Source organism: Giraffa tippelskirchi, chromosome 2 (genome assembly GCF_054371585.1).
Source record: "Giraffa tippelskirchi isolate mGirTip1 chromosome 2, T2T-mGirTip1v1.2.pri, whole genome shotgun sequence".
Taxonomy (NCBI): domain Eukaryota; kingdom Metazoa; phylum Chordata; class Mammalia; order Artiodactyla; family Giraffidae; genus Giraffa; species Giraffa tippelskirchi.
In genome coordinates, this window is record NC_137276.1 from 106,374,302 (window position 1) to 106,396,266 (window position 21,965).

The 21,965-nt window shown below is 42.8% G+C and overlaps 1 protein-coding gene and 1 long non-coding RNA gene across 3 annotated transcripts in view; one reads left to right on the forward strand and one right to left on the reverse strand.

Moving 5' to 3' along the window:
* The window catches only part of FAM3B (FAM3 metabolism regulating signaling molecule B), a 93,839-nt gene that overhangs the window by 51,610 nt on the left and 20,264 nt on the right, over positions 1 to 21,965 (forward strand). For both annotated transcript variants that reach the window (XM_081574163.1, XM_081574162.1), the window contains one exon: positions 7,686 to 7,809. In XM_081574163.1, coding sequence (XP_081430289.1) covers positions 7,686 to 7,809 — 124 coding nt within the window. The remainder of the gene's footprint in view (positions 1 to 7,685; positions 7,810 to 21,965) is intronic.
* LOC145539881 (uncharacterized) overlaps positions 2,297 to 21,965 on the reverse strand; it is a 34,248-nt gene continuing 14,579 nt past the window's right edge. Inside the window, exon 2 of the long non-coding RNA XR_014078024.1 lies at positions 2,297 to 3,546. This is a non-coding gene — a long non-coding RNA (uncharacterized LOC145539881). The remainder of the gene's footprint in view (positions 3,547 to 21,965) is intronic.

Sequence of the window (21,965 nt, forward strand, 5' to 3'; positions counted from 1 at the left end):
CACAGATGCTGTGCAGGAGACATCTACACAGGTCTCCTCATGGACATGGCTGAAACTATTTTTGATATTTACATACCCAGGAGTGGAACCACAGCACATCTGTCAGTTCAGGTGACTCAGTTGAGCCTGACAGCTTTCCAGAACTGGCTCCTGTCTCCCACCATCCTCAGCAACACTCATAGTTCCCAGCTTTCCAAGTTTCCCAGTGGGACAGTCCCAAAGTGGCAAGTTGCTGCTGTGATGAGCATTTCTCAGGCTTCCAATGACCTTTGGAACGTCAAGCCCGATTGAGACAACTACAGTCATCCCCCCTATCTGTAGGGGATTGATTCCAGGACCTCTGCAGATGCCAAAACGCACAGATGCTCAGGTGCCTTATATAAAATGGTGCAATTTCTGCATGTTACCCACCCACATCCTCCTTTATACTTCATTTCTTTTTCTTTCAATTTCATTGTGATATAATTGATATACAGGCGGATTCTTTACCAGCTGAACTACCAGGGAATCCCATAATTGATATACAGCACTGGATAAGTTTGGAGGCTTCTCTGGCGGTCAGTAGTAAAAAATCCACCTGGCAATGCAAGAGACATGGGTTCAATCCCTGGGTTGGGAAGATCCCCTGGAGAAGGGCATGGCAACTCACTCCAGTATTCTTGCCTGTAGAATCCCATGGACAGAGAAGCCTGGTGGGCTACAGTCCATGGGGTTGCAAAGAGTCAGACATGACTGAGCGACTGAACAACCAAGTGTAAGTTTAAGGTGTGCAGCATGATGACTAGACTTACATACATCATGAGATGTTTTCACAAGATAGTAAATATCCATCATCTCATATAAACACAAAATTAAAGGAATAGAAAAAAATTTGTGATGAGAACTCTGAGGATTTGCTTGTCTTAACAACACTCCTACATACTTTAAATCATAGCTAGGTTACATATAATGCCTAGTACAATGTAAATGATATGTCAATAGTTGTAAATACAATGTAAATGCTATGTAAAGCATTGCCTGCCAGATGCAAATTCAAGTTTTGCTTTTTGGGTCTTTCAGGAATTTTTTTTAATCTTTTCAATTCCTGATTGGTTGAGTCCAAGATGTGGAATCCACAGAGAGAGGAGGGATGGCCGACCTTATTTTTCTTTCTGACAGACAGGAGGAGGAAGAAGGGCCAGCTGAGGGGAGGAACCCCAGCTCCCTGGTGCCCACGCATGCTAGGCCACCGCACAGCTGCGCTTCTCAGAGAGCTGCCAGCTCCCGCTTCCCTCCCTCCTGCTCTCAGCTGGGAGTCTGCTGCTCCCGCCACGGCACCTGTCCTGTAGATGCACATAGAGATCAGACCTGGGGCTCAAGGGCCTGTTGTTGCCAGAACCGAAAAAAGAAGGGCGAGGAGTGACTGCCCACTAGTTCAGGGTCACAGCTTATTTCTAGGAGAAATAAACTTTATATATATATAAAGTATATATATATACTCAATATATATATATATATTTAATATATACGTATGAAAGTGAAAGTGTTAGGCACTCTTTGTGACCCCATGGACTGTATGTAGCCCGCCAGGCTCCTCTGTCCAAGGGATTCTCCAGGTAAAAATTCTGGAGTGGGTTACCATTTTCTTCAGGGGATCTTCCCAACCCAGGGATCGAACTCAGGCCTCCCATCTTTACCATCTTTACCATCTGGGCCACCAAGGAAGCCCATATATATGTATATATAATACATATTATATATAATATATAGTGTATATATTACATATAAAACATTATATATAATATGTAGTATATATACTATATATTATATTAATATATTAATAAAGTATATTAATACCTTAATGTATTTAACATACTATAATTTAATAAACTATATATAGTAGATATAATATATTTAATATATGTTTAACATATATTTAATATAATATATTTAATATACTATATATAATTTAATAAACTATACTAATATAATATACTATATATAAGGCTCCACTGGTAGAAGTATATATTAATAGATACATATATTTTAATATATATTATATATCAATATGCATTAATATATATTAACATATAATGTATATAATACATATTAATTATTATAATGTATATGTATACAAACATACTGTAGTTCATGGAGTCACAAAGAGTCCAATATTACTTAGCAACTGAACAACAAATATGCATATATATATATATATATATATGACTGAAGCACTTTGCCGTACACCTGAAACTAACACAACATTGTAAATCAACTAGCAGCTATTATTCCATAAAAAGGAAACCACTCACTGCTATTTTCTCAACATAAAAATGTATTTGAATCTTATTGAAATCATATTAAATACATAAAACTGCATTTGATATGTTTGCAGGCACAGCCCTTAGCTGAATCATAAAAAGACAGATTATTTTCTAAATCTTCCCAACATTTTTGCAAAACGGGCTCTTTTGCCTTGTGGCCTTCTCTTTCCCTGTTACTCAGAAGTTGAATTCCTCACCTGAGTTTAACTTCTCTCTGCTTTCTGGGTTGCGTCATGGAATCCCTTACTGAGCAGGCATGCTCTGGAGACAGCTAGCACAGGGTTAATGGCTGGGAACGTGGTTGGTTACACCCAGGACGTTGTTGGTAACCATTGACCCTCAGAAGCATCATGGGCAATGCTTTGCCCAGGCTCTGGAAGACAGGCTGCCTCTTTCACCCTGTGGGAATCTTTGTCCCACTTATTTGTGATGTTACCAGGCCCTGTTTGCTTCTGTTTTTCCAGCTGGCTTAAAAATAGAGTAAAATACCATTTCCGGTTCCATGCCCTGCCTCCCATACTAATCTGCTCTCATTCTGTCTCCAAATTACCACTTCCCCTGGGGGTCAGGAGGTACACAGCGTCCCCATGACCTCGGGATCTTTTAAGCAACACTGGGTCTGGGCCGTGTTAGACCTTCCATCTTGCTGGTCACAACACAGCTGTCTGCATGCCCAGCACTCGGTGAGGACAAGAGGGTTATGTAGTCAGGGCACCCGACAGCATGGTGATGATGGCAGAGGGCCTGGAAATGTTGCCTTTCTCCAAGAGCAAGGGGCTAGTTCAGTGAACCTCAAAGAAGTCCTGCCAAGAACAGCAGGGTCCACTGAGCAAGTCTGTGTCCTCGGGAAGAGAAATGCAGGTGGCAGGCAGAATGAGTGTGGATCCCACTTTAGGAGTGTTCTCTCTAGACTGAGTACAGAGCTTCCTTGACTTATCTTTTGGGGGGCTGTGCTGGGTCTTCGTTGCTGCTCGTGAGCTTTCTCTAGTTGCAGCAAGTGGGGCCTCTCATTGCAGTGACTTCTCTTCTTGCAGAGCACAGGCTCTGGGCACGCAGCTTCAGTAATTGTGGCTTGTAAGTTCAGTAGTTGTGGCTCACAGGCTTAGTGGCTCCATGGATGTGGGATCTTCCCGGAGGAGGGATCAAACCCAAGTCTCCTACATTGGCAGGCTGATTCTTAACCACTGGACCACCAGGGAAGTCCCGCTTTCTTGACTTACAGTAGGGTTGCATCCCAGTAAACCTATCATAAGTTGAAAATACCACAGGTTGAGAATGTATTTAAGACACCTGAACATCCTAGCTTAGCTAAGTTTACCTTAACTGGGCACAGAACATGTACATTAGCCAACAGGTGGGCAAACTCATCTATCACAAAGCCTATTTATAATTGTGTTGATTATCTCCTATAATTTGCTGAAAACAAAAAACAGAATGGCTGTCCACATACTGGTTATTCACCCTTGTGATCATGTGGTTGACTGGAAGGAGCTGTGACTGCCACTGTCCAGCACTACAAAGGCACTGGACCACACAGCACTAGGTGGGAAAGGATCGTTGTTGTTGTTCAGTCCCTAAGTCGTGTCCACTCTCTGCAGCCCCATGGACTGCAGCATGCCAGGTTCCTGTGTCCTTTACTATCTCCCAGAGTTTGCTAAAATTCATGTCCATTGAGTCGGCAATGCTATCTAACCATCTCATCCTCTATCGTCCCCTTCTCCTCCTGCCTTCAATCTTTCCCAGCATTAGGGTCTTTTCCAGTGAGTCAGCTCTTCACATCATGTGGCCAAAGTATTAGAGCTTCAGCTTCAGCAATTGTCCTTCCAATGAATATTTGGATTCTTTACCACTGAGCCACCAGGGAAGCCCTGGGAAAGGATAGAAATTCACAATTCAAAGTATAGTTTTCTCTGAATTCATATTTCTTTCACACCATCATAAAGATGAACCATCGTAAGTCAGGAACCAACTGTACATACTCAGGATATCAGCAAAGTCTGGAAACAGACTTTAGGCAGTGTGTTAGTTACATTTTTAAATATTATGCTCAGTGTGTTTTTAGGTAAACTACCCCTGAATTCAAAGTAATGAGCATTATCATTAATTTTTTTAAAAACTAAAATAAATACACTTTCATATTCAAAACCGAGAAACATTGAGAAGCTACTGTATTTATAGCATTTTCACATGTTAATAGTTGGACCACTTGCTTTAAATTTAGGTAACTGGAGATTAAGAAAAAATGTATTTAGTATATTATAATATATGAAATATATGAAAATGTAAGTGAGGTAACATATATGTTTATATATGTTATTGATAAACTGTTTATATATTGTTAATCCATGTTTTTCACCTTTGAAGCTGTCCTCTGCAGGCATAGAAAAGTCTAGAAAGAAATATACTAAAAGAGAAAACTGTGACAATTACTTAGAATAATACATAAGACTTTTTTCCTTCTTTTTGCCTTTCTATTACTTTCAATTTTTTTCTTCAGAAATTAGATTTAAAAAGATAAAATCCCAAGGTCCTTTGTTATTACTAAAAGCAAACCAGAGCTGCTGTAGCACATGTACAGAAAGCCCTGACTCCAGGTTGCTCATCCCTTTTGTAGTGGGGGAGCAGGTTCAGTGTCTCTGAGTTTTCTGCCAAAGTAAGTACAGATTTCTGCCTCACCAAGGGGCCAGATGTCCATTCATTTGTTACCAAACCAAACCTTGGTATGCTCACGTTCTTGCAGTAAAGCCAATCTGCTGACACTCAGTTGTACTGCAGGAAAGTACAGCATTTATTCCAGGTGCAAAGCAAGGAGTCCAGGCAGCTAGTGCTCAAAAGACTAGAACTTCCTGATGGGTTTCAGGGAAGCATTTTTAAAGGCAACGTGAGGGAGAGAGTCTTAGAGTACATGATCAGCTTGTGCACAGTTCTCTGGTTGGCTGATAGTGAGGTAACAGGCAGGGTGCCGGGGGTTAACGTGATCACTCCTGAGGGTCCAATAGGTCTGGAATATACATGCTAATAATGGTCATCCAGTGGCTTCCCAGGTGGCACTAGTGGTAAAGAACCTGATTGCCAGTGCAGGTAGATGTAAGAGATATGGGTTCAATTCCTGGGTTGGGAAGATCCCCTGGAGAAGGGCATGGCAACTCACTCCAGTATTCTTGCCTGTAGAATCCCATGGACAGAGAAGCCTGGTGGGATATAGTCTATAGGGTCACAAAGAGTCGGACACAACTGAAGCAACTTAAAACATACACACTGGTCATTGGGTGGTTAACCTCTTCCTTTTGGTAGTGGTTTTAGAACCTGTAAAACAACTCAGTGATGTGCATGAGATACTGTTATCCCTGCTGTGTACTTCAGGGAGGAACTAAAGATTTTGTCACCGCCATATGGCTGATTTACTGTTTAAATTGTTACCAATTCTCCTGGCCCAACTGCTACTTTTGTCACTATACAATCACATACCTTCAATCATTAATTCTTGAATAAGGCTTTTGTGACTCTGGGGAGTCCTGAGAGTCTAAGCTTTTCTACAGACAAGAGGCAGGCAGAGGACTCTGGGGCCGAGGGGAGGGTGGGGATCTGGCCCAGGAAGGCCCCATAGGGTCCTGCTCCATTACGTATTTGTTCAACAGGTTGATGGAGCAGCTGCTTGTGCTGCACACCCATTAGGTGCTGGGGGTGCAGTGAAAATAAACAGATGGCATCCTTGTCTTCATGGAGAAGCTTTTAAAAAAGAAACTATGGGATATTAAACAGTGATGAAGGCTAAGCAAAAGAAAATAAAACAGGGCAAGCTGGACTGTGCGAGGTGGGTTTGAGCTTTGGTTAGTGATGGGGGTGGTGCAAGTGAGGGGAAGAAAGAGGTGAAAGGCTAAGTGCGATGTTGGGGTGCACTGCCTCCAAGAACTCTACGTCCTCCTGGACACCAGGACTGGGCACGCACCAGCATCCCCATGATCCCCAAGCAGCTCAGCCCTGGTCCAGCTCAACCCCATGGCACTCAGTCATCACAGCACTCACGGGTAGTCCTGACTCCCCCAGCAGGGCCTCCCAGCCACCCTGCCGACCGAGCTTTCATCCAGGTAGATGAAACAGAAGAGCGCTGCAAGGATCCATAAGGCAGCATGTCCCCACTCAAACTGGAGGAGTGAGAGTACTTTCTGATGTTTTTTTCTAGAGACTCAGGATTAAAATTTGAGCCCAGCACAAGACTCTGGGTTCTGTGGGTGATGACAGACAGCTGCACCTGTGAAAGGAGGGAGACACAAGTGGTAGTGATGGCAACAAGGCACCTAGTAGTGGGAGATGCAGGTGGTGCCCAGGGCTGGCTGACCCCACCCTCCCTGACTGCTGACCTCTATTGCTGGGCAAGGCATCTCCAGGGCCTGCCACCACTGACATAGGAGCCCAGGCAGAAAACCTCAGTGTCTCAGGCTTAAGGGAAAGGAGAGGGGTCAGCCAGGGCCAGAGTGGTGTTGTGGAGGCAGTCCGAATGTGGGTTGGAAAAGAGTTTCCATACACAGAGCATCTCAGAAAGGAATGAGTTTATAGAGAACAAAGAGCAGAGATAATGTGGGTGCTGTGAGCAAGCAGGCTGATACCTCCTGACAGACCAGGGAGAGCTGACCCCTTTCGTGGGTTAGTAGCCAATTTTTATAGCCTCAAGACAAAGAAAATTCCTGCTGGAAGGGTGGCATTAGGTGATTGGTTAGGGTGAGCACTGGGGAGGGCATTTTTACCTGATAAGGGGTCAGGAAGCCTGCTCATGAGGATCAAGGGCGGGGGCCGGGGGGAAGCTTTTGGCAACGATTACAAAGGAGCTCGATCAGCTTCAGAGGTGACTTGTTTCTGGGCTCTACTTCTGGTCTCGGTACAAGGTCTTGCACCTGTGGCCTGCGGGCAGGACTAACAGTGGTCAGGGGTGTGTGTGTGTGTGTTTCAGGCATGTAAATTCAGAAGCTGGATAGATGCTCCACAGGCTACTGGTTGGTTCATCAGCACGCTTAACTATTAAGAGTGATTCCCAGCTCCTTTTAAATGGTTCCGCCTATTCAGCATACCCTCCTTTTGCATATTTACTATTTGAAGACAAAAGCAGTTCAATTAGCTTCACATCTTCCCAGTTTTCCTCTACCACTACTGGCGTGGGAGGCCATTCCCTCCTCTGGGGGATCTTCCCAACCCAGGAATTAAACCGAGGTCTTCTGCGTTGTAGGTGGATTCTTCACCATCTGAGCCACCTGGGAAGCCCTCTACCACTACTGGGATTTACCAATATGAAGTCCTGGGACAGACAGACTGCCATTCATGGCCAAGCAGTGGATTCTCCTGATCAATACTGTGTGATGCTAACTGTTATATTCCTGTTTGTTGCAGCCCCAGCCCCAAAAAGGCAAAAATGTGACCACTGGTCCCCATGTCCTGCAGACACCTACGCTTACCGGTTGCTCAGTGGGGGTGGCAGGGACAAATACGCCAAGATCTGCTTTGAGGATGAGATGTAAGTATCAGCGCGAGAAAAGAAAGCCTAGCTCCCCCACGTGGTTGTTTGCCTTCTCTGAGGCTGGCAAATGAAAGTGAAAGTCGCTCAGTTGTGTCTGACTCTTTCTGACCCTATGGACTCCTCTGTCCATGGGATTCTCCAGGGAAGAATATTGGAGTGAGTTGCCATTTCCTTCTCCAGGGGATCTTCCCAACCCAGGGATCAAACCCAGGTCTCCCACATTGCAGGCAGAATCTGAAACTGACTAGGCAGCGAGTCTGTCCCAGGAGAGAAGGGCATATCCTTCCTTGACTTCAGGCAGAGGCTAGGGGCATCCGAGGGGAGCTGAGAAAGCCCGCTGTGCCCAAGGTGGCGTGGGGACACATGGATTGTCTCTTGTGGTTTTATGTGTCACATGTTGAGCTTCCATTTGACAGCAGTCAGCACAAAACTCAGGGCTTCCCAGGCAGCACTAGTGATGAAGAACCCATCTGTCAGTGCAGAAGATGTAAGACATGTGGGAGTTCAGTCCCTGGGTCAGGAAGATCCCCCGGAGAAGAGAATGGCAACCCACTCCAGTATTCTTGCCTGGAGAATCCCATGGACGGAGGAGCCTGGCAGGCTCCAGTCCATAGGGTCACAGGGTCAGACACAACTGAAGCGACTTGGCACACTTGCACACACACAGCACAAGCTTCAGTATACATTTTGTACTCTAGCCCTTCAAAGTCAGGGAAACACCAGAACTCAGGACATAGCTGTCCTTGCATTTGGGTTTTGAGTCTCACCCTCCTGGAATAAAGTCAGTGTCATCTCTCCCTGCAGCCCACACCCCTTGCTCAGCTCAGTCCAGGTTCCCTGCAACTGCCTTACCCTTAATAGCCCACTAATCCCTGGCACTTGGAACTCTCCTAGCCCAGCGTGTTCCATGGCTAGAGCTGCATAACAAAGCACACAGACAGGGCAGCTTAAGCAACGGATGTTCATTCTCTCACACACTGGAAGCCAAAGATCAAGATCAAGATGTGGGCAGGGCTGGTTCCCTCTGGGGCTGCTAGGGATCGTCTATCTCAGGCTCTCCCCTTGACTTGCAGATGCCATTTTCACCCTGGGTCTTCACATTGCCTTCCCTCCTTGTGTCTTAGTCCCAACTTCCCCTCTTTAAAAGGACACCAGTCATATTGGATTGCTGTTGTTGTTCAGTTGCTAAGTCATGTTCAATTTGTTGTGACCCCCATGGGCTGCAGCACACCAGGATCCTTGTTCTTCACTATCTCCTGGCGTTTGCTCAAACTCCTGTTCATTAAGTCGGTGATGCCATCCAACCATCTCATCGTCTGTCACCCCCTTCTCCTCCTGCCTTCAATCTTTCCCATCATCAGGCTCTTTTCCAGTGAGTTGGTTCTTCACATGAGGAGGCCAAAGTATTAGAGCTTCCACTTCAGCATCAGTTCTTCCAATGAATATTCAGGGTTGATTTCCTTTAGGATTGACTGGTTTGATTTTCTTGCTGTCCAAGGGACTCTCAAGCATCTTCTCCAACACTACAATTTGAAAGCATTAATTCTTCGATGCTCCTCCTTCTTTACGGTCCAAATCTCACATCCATACATGATGACTGCTGGAAAAGTCATAGCTTTGACTAGACAGACCTTTGTCAGCAAAATGATGTCTCTGCTTTTTAATACACTGTCTAGGTTTGTCATAGCTTTTCTTCCAAGCATCAAGTGTCTTTTAATTTCATGGCTGCAGTCACCATCCATAGTGATTTTGGAGGCCAAGAAAATAAAATCTGTCACTGTTTCCACATTTTCCTTTTCTATTTGCCATGAAGTGATGGGACCAGATTCCATGATCTTAGCTTTTTGAATGTTGAGTTTTAAACCAGCTTTTTCACTCTCCTCTTTCACCCTCATCAAGAGGCTGTTTCATATTGGATTTAGTTCAGTTCAGTCGCTCAGTCGTGTCCAACTCTTTGCAAACCCATGAATTGCAGCATGCCAGGCCTCCCTGTCCATCACCAACTCCCGCAGTTTACCCAAACTCATGTCCATCAAGTCGGTGATGCCATCCAGCCATCTCATCCTCTGTCGTCCCCTTCTCCTCCTGCCCCCAATCCTTCCCAGCATCGGGGTCTTTTCCAGTGAGTCAACTCTTCGCATGAGGTGGCCAAAGTATTGGAGTTTCAGCTTCAACATCAGTCCCTCCAATGAACACCCAGGACTGATCTCCTTTAGGATGGACTGGTTGGATCTCCTTGCAGTCCAAGGAACTCTCAAGAGTCTTCCCAACACCACAGTTCAAAAGCATCAATTCTTTGGTGCTCAGCTTTCTTTATAGTCCAACTCTCACATCCATACATGACTACTGGAAAAACCATAGCCTTGACTAGACGGACCTTTGTTGACAAAGTAATGTCTCTGCTTTTTAATATGCTATCTAGGTTGGTCATAAGTTTCCTTCCAAGGAGTAAATGTCTTTTAATTTCATGGCTGCAATCACCATCTGTGGTGATTTTGGATTAGAGTCACTCTAAAGACCTCGTTTTAACTGAGTCATCTCCTTAAAGATCCTGTATCCAAATGAGGTCACATTCTGAACTTCTTAGGATTAACATAACATTTGAACTTTGAGGGAACACAGGGTAACCCACAACACCCAACTTAAGGATGGTTTGGGTGATTAGGTGATTACTGCAGATAAAAGAAACTGAGTGCTCCTAACCCTGAGCAGGAGGTCATCCAGAGTCATCCCACCAATTCCCCAAAAGCCAGGCCCACCTTCCCCTTTTTGTTGGTTGCTTGTTGCCCAGAGCACTTAGCTCGTCTGCATTCTCCTCCCTCCATCTCGGTCACTTGTCTCTGCGCATACCTTGTCCACCAGGGAGCAGGCAGCACGCCCAGAGAAGAGGTCAGATTCAGCTTCGTACTTCTTACTCAGTCCTGGCATATCCCTTGTTCAGTATTTGTGAGTTGGGTAGAAATAGCCCCTCTACAGGTCCATCCCTTCTCTAAGCCCCATTCACTCTACCAGACAGTTTACTGACAAACATTCACCCACTGATGAACCCCCGGGGGTGAGGCACTCAGTGGAGGGACCCTGACATGGAACATGTGGCTCCTGCCCAAGAAGCTGACATCACGGTTCAGGGTTCTCTGCCTCAACCCCATGGACACACGGGGATGCTGGTTCTGGGTGGTGGGGGCCACCCTGGGTATTGCAGGCTTGGCAGTTCCCTGGGCCTCCACCCACTGGATGCCATAGAACCTGACCCCCTCCCTCCAGCTATGACAATAGCACTCATCCCAGATATTGTCACGTGTCCCCAGGGTGGCATAATCCCCACCCCATTAAGAACCACTGGTATAGGAGAGAACAAGATAGCAGAGGAGTAGGTGGTCATGTGTTGTAGTCCTTTAATGGACCGGAACTTGGGGGTACAGAATCGACCAATAAGAAAGTGAGAAAGAAGGAAGAAAAGAGGCTGAGCCGCATGAAGGAGACAGAGGAGGTGGGGGGGGAGAAAGAGAGAGAGAGAGAGACACGGGGACCAGTGCTCTGATGGAACAAAGGCGTTTATTTAACATATTGTGGGCATATATATACTCTCCTACAAGATAGCCCTTTTTAGCATAGACAGGGATCAAAAATCTAACAAGTCATCCAGAAAGCCAGAGGCTAGAATCATTCTCAAGAGAGGGGGTTGTAAAAGTTACTTTACATATCAGAAGGGAAGAGAGTTGTAAATGGCTGCTGTTCACCATATGGAATTTCCATACGAATGAGATACATGAATTTCTATTATCCCCAAGAGCTGGCTTGCCAGCTCTCTGGCACCTGTATTCAGGTGCTGTTAAGGAACATAGAATTCATGCAAGACTGAAAACAGCACACAGGAAGCCTCCTGTTAAATGTATCCTGACAGTCGTGTAGTACATCTCTCTCCACAGATACATCAGGAATACACCTTCAGACACAGAAGTGCATGCAGAACACCAGCTGAGAGCAGACAGGAGTACCTAACCAGTGGAAAAGAATATATAGAGCCACGCAAAACTCGGTAGCACGAAGGAACTACAGGGAAAAACAGGAGTGTTAGTAGGACTGGACCTCGGTGGGTGGGGGACTGAAGCAGGGGTCCGATCCCCACATCGGGGCAATTGTCTGAGTCAGAGGAGAAACATTTAAGGCTGAGAGTGAAACAGCTGATCTGTGGCAGCCTAAATGGAATGAGAATCAGACAGTCCTTACCACAGCCGTACATACCCTGGACAGGGACGTAGATCCCCTGGCAGGTGCAGCGGCTGGGAGCTGGAGTTTAGGGATTGTGGAGCAATCTCAGGGTGAGCGCTGCTGTTGACTGTGGAGAGACGGATTGAGGGGATGTGAGGGAGGAGATTAGGGTGGGAAATACCTGTGGAGGAAAGCTGGGCAGCCATGGAAACAAGGCGATACTGCTGAGTCACACGTGGGGGTGGAGCCATCACCACAGCCTCTCTCTCCCCACACACCAGCATCGGGAGCTGAACAATAGAGAGGCTGGCCCATCAAACGCCTGATGCACTAAACTACAGATTAGGATCCCACCCAGGGTGCTCCTTTAAGTGATTGATGCACCAATCTACAGAGTAGGACCTCAGCCAGGGGGGCGCCTCTATGTGCTTGATGCACCAAACAACAGAAAAGGACCCCAGGCAAGGGAGCCCTCTTAGTGCCTGAATGGGCGGAGCTATGGAGAAAGACTGGCCAAAAAGGCCTTCTGATCGCCAACTACACGAGGTTGAAAAAAGACTCTGATAGGGCCTTAACTCCTGCAGTGGAGGCAGTCCGTGTCCCTGCACACTTGGTACTGCCAGGGTCGCCTCAAGACAAGCAGCTGCACCACCTTCATGCTCAAATCTCACTGGGGCAGAGCTGCCACAGGCAAAAAAAAGTCTTGCATCTATGAGCTCAGGGTCACTTTGGTGGTGTCTGACTCTTTACGACCCTGTAGACTGTGGCCTGCCAGGCTTCTCTGTCAGGGAGGGGGATTCTCCAGGCAAGAAAACTGGAACATATTGGCCAATACCCTTCTAGAGCACTATATTTCCTGCTGCCCTAGCCGCCAACTCCTCTGAGTACCTGGTGCTGCCAGAACCCTTGCAACTCAAGCAGCTGCACCACCCCTCACAGAGGCAAACCCAAGTTCTCCAGGGAAGCCTCACGAGCAAACACCAGTGGGCAACCCACATGCAGAGGTGAAAATAAAACCACAATTGAAACCCAGGGGCAGTGTGGCTAAGGAAGAAGACCTAAAAACCTTCCCACCAGCTGTACAAGCTGCAGATTAAATGCACACAATCAACTAGGCAGACTCTGTGTCTATGGAATATATAAAAGGTCATTGAGAGCTCCCACAAAAGAAAACGCACTAGTTCTGATAGCTGTGGACATTGGAGGCAACAACACCCAGGAGTAGGATCAGATTAGAGTCTGAGCTGCCCCCACAGCAGGTCCAGAGATCAGCACAGTGTTGGAGGGCATCCTAGGAAGGTGAGGTGAACTGTGACTCCAAGCGAGGGAAAGGACTCTGACAGCAGTGACTCAAGAAAAATGCATATTATTCTTATGTTTTGATTTGTAGATTTTTTGGAATTTTCCTTCCTTCCCTCCCCCAACCCCCGCCCCCCACCGTTGGAGCTGTCGATTTTATCAGCACTATGAAATCTAATTAAGCTTTTGAGCTTTTTTTCCTTCAGTCACATTTTTTATTGTTATAATAAACCTCTGTCTCTACGTTGGGCTTTTGCAGTTCTGTGGAGTTTTCCATTTTTTGTTCTCTTTTTTTTCATTTTAATTTAAAAATTTTTAAACCTATTATTATTTTTTCTACATTTATTCTTTTGTTTGCCTTTCCTACTGTTCTTTTCCCCTTGCATTTAATCTTTAATGTATATAAATCTTCTTCATCTACTTCTATTTAACTTTGCATATCTATGCTTTCTATCTTTTCTTTCTTTTCTTTCCTCTCAACGTATTTGTTACTTTTGTTTTCATTGCTTTATTTCACACTTGGCACCTTGCTTTAGTTTTGCTTTCCAGTTTGTACTTTAGTTAGCTTTTTTCTTAACTGGTAAATATAATTTTTGGTTTCTTTGTTCGCTGGGTCAATCTACTGTACTTTATTTTTGTTGGGCTGTTTCGACTTTGCTCATGGGTGTATATGTATATGTGTATATTTCATTATTTTAATTATTTGCCTGATTTTCTAACTGCCATTTTCCTGGGGTTCATCTTTGGTTTCTCATTTTTGGATATTTGTTTTATCTCACTTAATGCCATAACAAACCATTTGTGGAATCTTCATTCCTGAAAAGAGATCAAGCCCTGAGCCTTTGGAGTGGGAGCACTGACTCTAGGACCCTAGACTACCAGAGAACTAACCCTAGGGAGTATCAAATAGTGAGAACTCACACAAAGGAAACCACTTGAAAACAAGACCTGGCATCACCCAACCACCAGTAGCACCCTGTGCAGGATGCCTCATCTAAACAACAAACAAAACAAAAATACAAACCCAATCATCAGCAGACAGGATTACCACCTCACTCAGGCTTGCCTATCAGAGGAAAAACAAACAAAATCTCAGTGCAAATCTCACCCTAAAGGAAGTTTACACAAACCACTGGACCAACCTTAGGAAGGCAGAAACCAAAAGGAAGAAAGACTTCAACCTTGAAGCCTGGGAAAAGGAGACCTCAAACACAATAAGTTTAAAAAAAAATAATGAAAAGGCAGAGAAATACTACACAAATGCAGGAACAAACTAGAAACACAGAAGTCCAAATAAATGAAAAAGGAATAGGCAAACTACCTGAAAGAGAATTGAAAATAATGATAGTAAAGATGATCAAAAACCTTGAAAACAAAATGGAGAAAATGCAAGAATCAATTAACAAAGACCTAGAAGAATTAAAGAATAAACATACAGAGACAAACAACACAATTAATGAAATTATAAATACTCTAGGAGGAATCAATAGCAGAATATCTGAAGCAGAAGAATGAGTCAGTGAGCTGGAAGATAAAATGGTGGAAATAATTTCTGAAGAGAAGAATAAAGTAAAAAAAATGAAAAGAAATGAGGATACAGTCTCAGAGACCTCTGGGACAATATCAAATGCACCAACATTCTAATTATATGGATCCCAGAAGAAAAAGAAAGGGTATGAGAAAATTTTTGCAGAGATTATAGTTGAAAATTTCCCCAACATGGAAAAGGAAATAGTCAATCAAGTCCAAGAGGCAGAAAGAGTCCCATACAGGATAAACCCAAGGAGAAACATGCCAAGACACATACTAATCAAACTAACAAAGACTAAACACAAAGAAAGAATATTAAAAACAGCAAGGGAGAAGCAACAAGTGACATACAAGGGAAACCCCATATGCTTAACAGCTGATCTTTCAGCAAAAACTCTGCAGGCCAGAAGGGAATGGCAGGATATATTTAAAGTACTGAAAGGAAAATATCTACAACCAAGATTACTATATCCAGCCAGGATCTCACTCAAAACTGATGGAGAAATAAAAAGGTTTTCAGACAAGCAAAAGTTAAGAGAATTCAGTACCACCAAACCAGCTTTACAACAAATGTTAAAAAGACGTATATTGTCAAGAAATACAAGAGAAGAAAAAAGATCTACAAAATCAACCCCAAACAATTAAGAAAATAGCAATAAGAACATATATATTGATAATTACTTTAAATGTAAATGGATTAAATGCTCCAACCAAAAGACACAGACTGGCTGAATGGATACAAAAACAAAACCCATATATATGCTGTCTACAAGAAACTCACTTCAGACCTATAAAACACTTATAGACTTAAAGGATGGAAAAATATGTTTCCATGCAAATGGGAAGCAAAAGAAAGTTGGAGTAGCAATCTTCGTATCGGACAACCTAGACCTTAAAATAAAGATTACAAGAGATAAAGAAGGACAGTACATAATGATCAAGGGCTCAATCCAAGAGGAAGAAGACATAACAATTGTAAATATGTATGCGCCCAACATAGGAGTACCTCAATACATAAGACAAACACTAACAGATGTAAAAGGAGAAATTGACAATAACATAAGAATAGTAGGAGACTTTAACACCTCACTCACATGAATAGACATCATCAAAACAGAAGATTAATAAGGAAATACAAGTCTTCAATGATACATTAGGTGAGATGGATCTCATTGATATCTTCAGGACATTCCTCCCAAATGCAGAAGAATACACCTTCTTCTCAAGTGCACATGGAATATTGTCCAGCACAGGCTACATATTGGGTCACAAATCAAACCTCAGTAAATTTAAGAAAATTGAAATCATTTCAAGCATCTTCTCTGACCACAATGCTATGAGACTAGATATCAATTACAAGAAAAAAGCTGTAAGAAACAGACACAATGGAGATCAAACAACAAGTTTCTAAATAACCAACAGGTTACTGAAGAAATCAAAAGGGAAATCAAAAATGTCTAGAAACAAATGACAATGAAAACATAGCAGCTCAAAACCTATGCAATGCAGCAAAAGCAGTTCCAAGAGGGAAGTTTATAGCAATACAATCCTACCTCAAGAAACAAGAAAAGCATCGAATAGACAACCTAGCTTTACACCGAAAACAACTGGAAAAAGAACAACAACAAAAAAACCAAAATTAGTAGAAGGAAAGAAATTAAAAAATCCAAGCAGAAATAAATGAAAAAGAAATGAAAGAAACAGTAGTAAAGATTAATAAAATTAAAAGCTGGTTCTTTGAGAAGATAAACAAAATTGACATACCTTTAGCCAGACTCATCAAGAAAAAAAGAGAGAAGAATTAGATCAACAAAATTAGAAATGAAAAAGGAGAGGTTACAACAGACGATGCAGAAATACAAAGGATTATAAAAGGCTATTATGAACAACTATATGGCAATAAAATGGATAACCTGAAAGAAATGGACAGATTCTTAGAAAAGTTCAGTCTTCCAAGACCGAACCAAGAAGAGATAGAAATTATGAACAACCCAATTGCAACCACTGAAATTGAAGCTGTGATCAAAAATCTCCCAAAAAACAAAAGCCCAGGACCAGATGGCTTCACAGGAGAATTCTATCAAACATTCAGAGAAGCACTAATGTCTATCCTAAAACTCTTTCAAAAATTTGCAGAGGAAGGAACACTTCCAAACTCATTCTACAAGGCCACCATCACCCTGATACCAAATCCGGACAAAGACAACACAAAAAAAGAAAACTACAGGCCAATATCACTGATGATGATAGATGTAAAAATCCTCAGCAAAATTTTAGCAAACAGAATTCAGCAATACATCAAAAAGCTCATACACCATGATCAAGTTGGGTTTATTCCAGGAATGCAAAGATTCTTCAATATACACAAATCAATCAGTGATCACACCATATTAACTAATTGAAAGATAAAAATCATATAATAATCTCAATATATGCAGAAAAAGCCTTTGACAAAATTCAGCACCCATTTATGATTAAAACTCTTCAAAAAATGGGCATAGAAGGAACCTACCTCAACATAGTAAAGGCCACATATGATAAGCCTGTAGCAAACATTATTCGCAATGGTGAGAATCTGAACGCATTCCCCCTGAGATCAGGAACAAGACAAGGGTGTCCACTTTCACCACTATTATTCAACATAGTTGTGGAAGTCCTAGCTATAGCAATCAGAGAAGAAAAAGAAATAAAAGGAATCCAGATCAGAAAAGAAGAAGTAACGCTCTCACTGTTTGCAGATGACATGATACTATACATAGAAAACCCTAAAGATAGTATCAGAAAATTGCTAGAGGTGATCAGTGAATTTAGCAAAGTTGCAGGATACAAAATCAATACACAGAAATCATTTGCATTTTTATACACTAACAATGAAAAATCAGAGAAATTAAGGAACCAATCCCATTCACCATTACAACAAAAAGAATTAAATATCTAGGAATAAACTTACCTAAGGAGACAAAAGAACTGTACACAGAAATTTATAAGACACTAATGAAAGAAATCAAAGAGGACATAAACAGATGGAGAGATATATTCCATGTTCCTGGGTAGGAAGAATCAATATTGTGAAAATGACTATACTACCAAATGCAATCTATAGATTCAATGTGATCCCTGTCAAATTACCAACGGCATTTTTCACAGAATTAGAACAAAAAAATTTCACTATTCATATGGAAACACAAAAGGTCCCAAATAGCCAAAGCAGTCTTGAGAAAGAAGAATGGAGCTGGAGGAATCAACCTTCCTGACTTCAGATTATACTACAAAGCTACAGTCATCAAGACAGTATGGTACTGGCACAAGGCAGAACTATAGACCAATGGAACCTGATAGAAAGCCCAGAAACAAACCCATACACCTATGGGTACCTTATTTTTGACAAAGGAGGCAAGAATATACAATGGGGCAAAGACAGCCTCGTCAATAAATGGTGCTGGGAAAACTGGACAGCTCCATGTACAAGAATAAAATTAGAACACTTCGTAACACCATACACAAAGATAAACTCAAAATGGATTAAAGACCTAAATGTAAGACCAGAAACTATAAAACTCTTAGAGGAAAACATAGGAAGAACACTTGATGACATAAATCAAAGCAAGATCCTCTATGACCACCTCCTAAAGTAATGGAAATAAAAACAAAAGTAAACAAGTGGGACCTGATTAAACTTAAATACTTTTGCACAGCAAAGGAAACTATAAACAAGGTTAAAAGACATCCCTCAGAACAGGAGAAAATAATAACAAATGAAACAACGGACAAAGGATAAATTTCCAAAATACACAAGCAGCTGATACAATTCAATGCCAGAAAAACAAACAACCCAATCAAAAAGTGGGGAAAAGACCTAAACAAACATTTCTCCAAATAAGACATACAGATGGCTAACGAACACATGAAAAGATGCTCACCATCACTCATTATTAGAGAAATGCAAGTCAAAACTACAATGAGATATCACCTCACAAAAATCAGAATGGCCATTATCAAAAAGTCTACAAACAATAAATGCTGGAGAGGGTATGGAGAAAAGGGAACACTCTTGCACTGTTGGTGGGAATGTAAATTGATACAGCCACTATGGAAGACGGTATGGAGATTCCTTAAAAAACGAGGATTAAAACCAGCATACGACACAGCAATCCCACTCCTAGGCATATACCTAGAGGAAACCAAAACTGAAAAAGATATATGTATCCCGTTGTTCACTGAAGCACTATTTACAATAGCTAGAACATGGAAGCCACCTAGATGTCCATTGACAGATGAATGGACAAAGAAATTGTGGTACATATTTAGAATGGAATATTACTCAGCCATTAAAAGGAACACATGTGAGTCAGTTCTGATGAGGTGGATGAAGTTATACAGAGTGAAGTGAGTCAGAAAGATAAAGATAAATATTATATTCTAACACATATATACGGAATCTAGAAGAATGTTACTGAAGAACTTATTTACAGAACAGCAGTGGTGAAACAGACATAGAGAATAGACTTATGGACATGGGGAAAGGGGAGGATAGCGTTAGATGTATGGAAAGAGTAACGTGGAAATTTACATTACCATATGTAAAATAGATAGCCAACAGGAATTTGTTACATGGCTCAAGAAACTCAAACAGGGCTCTGTATCAATCTAGAGGGGTGGGATGGGGAGGGAGATGGGAGGGAGGTTTAAAAGGGAGGGGATATATGTATACCTATGGCTGATTCATGGTGAGGTTTGACAGAAAACAACAAAATTCTGTAAAGCAATTATCCTTCAATTAAAAAAAATTTTTTTTAAAAAAGAACCACTGTTACAGATGGAGAGAACAGAGTTTGCTAATGTCCATGGTGGTTCTTTCAACAGTATGTGAACTGTGAACTTCCAATGTTCAAGCTGGTTTTAGAAAAGGCAGAGGAACCAGAGATCAAATTGCCAACATCCAATGGATTATCAAAAAAGCAAGAGAGTTCCAGAAAAACATCTGTTTCTGCTTTATTGACTATGCCAAAGCCTTTGACTGTGTGTATCACAACAAACTGGAAAATTCTGAGATGGGAATACCAGACCACCTGACCTGCCTCTTGAGAAATCTGTATACAGGTCAAGAAGCAACAGTTAGAACTGGACATGGAACAACAGACTGGTTCCAAATTGGAAAAGGAGTTCATCAAGGCTGTATATTGTCACCCTGGTTATTTAACTTATATGCAGAGTACATCATGAGAAACGCTGGGCTGGATGAAGAACAAGCTGGAATCAAGATTGCCAGGAGAAATATCAATAACCTCAGATACGCAGATGACACCACCCTTATGGCAGAAAACAAAGAACAACGAAAAGAGCCTCTTGATGAAAGTGAAAGAGGAGAGTGAAAAAGTTGGCTTAAAGCTCAACATTCAGAAAACTAAGATCATGGCATCTGGTCCCATCACTTCATGGAAAATAGATGGGAAAACAATGGAAACAGTGGCAGACTTTATTTTGGAGGGCTCCAAAATCACTGCGGATGGTGACTGCAGCCATGAAATTAAAAGACGCTTACTCCTTGGAAGAAAAGCTATGACCAACCTAGACAGCATATTAAAAAGCAGAGACATTACTTTGCCAACAAAGGTTCATCTAGTCAAGGCTATGGTTTTTCCAGTAGTCATGTATGGATGTGAGAGTTGGACTATAAGGAACACTTAGTGCCGAAGAATTGATGCTTTTGAACTGTGGTGTTGGAGAAGACTCTTGAGAGTCCCTTGGACAGCAAGGAGATCCAACCAGTCAATCCTAAAGGAAATCAGTCCTGAATATTCATTGGAAGGACTAATGTTGAAGCTGAAGCTCCAATACTTTGGCTACCTGATGCGAAGAACTGGCTCACTGGAAAAGACCCTGATGCTGTGAAAAATTGAAGGCAGGAGAAGGGGATGACAGATGGTTGGATGGCATCACCAACTCAATGGACATGAGTTTGAGTAAACTCTGGGTGTTGATGATGGACAGGGAGGCCTGGTGTGCTGCAGTCCATGCAATCACAAAGAGTCGGACATGACTGAGCGACTGAACTGATGGTAATGCTGTATGATAATTGTATGAGTCCCTTGGGCTGCAAGGAGATCAAACCAGTCAATCCTAAAGGATATCAGTCCTGAATATTCATTGGAAGGACTGATGCTGAAGCTGAAGCTCCAATACTTTGGCCACCGGATGCGAAGAACTAACTCACTGGAAAAGACTCTGATGCTGGGAAAGATTGAAGGCAGGAGGAGAAGGGGACAACAGAGGATGAGATGGTTGGATGGCATCACTGACTCGAAGGACATGAGTTTGAACAGGCTCCGGGAGTTGGTGATGGACAGGGAAGCATGGCGTGCCGCAGTCCACGGGGTTGCAAAAGTCGGACACAACTGAGCGACTGAACTGAACCTAACTAATATAATTTCAAAGGTGATGGCCTAATGAATGAAATTGTCAGTGAGATAGATTGACAACTTAGCAGGATCCCTTGGAAAGGAAGAGGTAGGAAGACCTGGGAGGGCTGGGGACAGGGGGTCAGGTTGCTTATCTAGAGTCACATCATCAGAAGGGGGAGTCGCCCTGCTCCACAGTACCTGACACCTTCTCCAGACCATAGCGTAGGAGTATATCATCCTACCTGGTACACACCACCTCACTTAAACATTAACTTCATATGACTCCCTCTGAGGTAGTTACCATTATGATTCCTATGATACTGACAAGAAAACAGAGTCACAGAGAGGTGAGAGGTTCAGTCATCTGCTCCCCATCACACAGCTGTTAATGACAGAGCCAGGATTCCACCCTGGTGAACGTAGGGTCTGCTGAGTTGACCACCTTGAATCCAGTAGTCTAACTGCTGCTGCTGCTAAGTCGCATCAGTCGTGTCCGACTCTGTGCGACCCCATAGATGGCAGCCCACCAGGCGCCCCCATCCCTGGGATTCTCCAGGCAAGAACACTGGAGTGGGTTGCCATTTCCTTCTCCAATGCATGAAAGTGAAAAGTGAAAGTGAAGTCGCTCAGTCGTGTCCGACTCTTCAAGACCCCATGAACCGCAGCCTACCAGGCTCCTCTGTCCATGGGATTTTCCAGGCAAGAGTACTG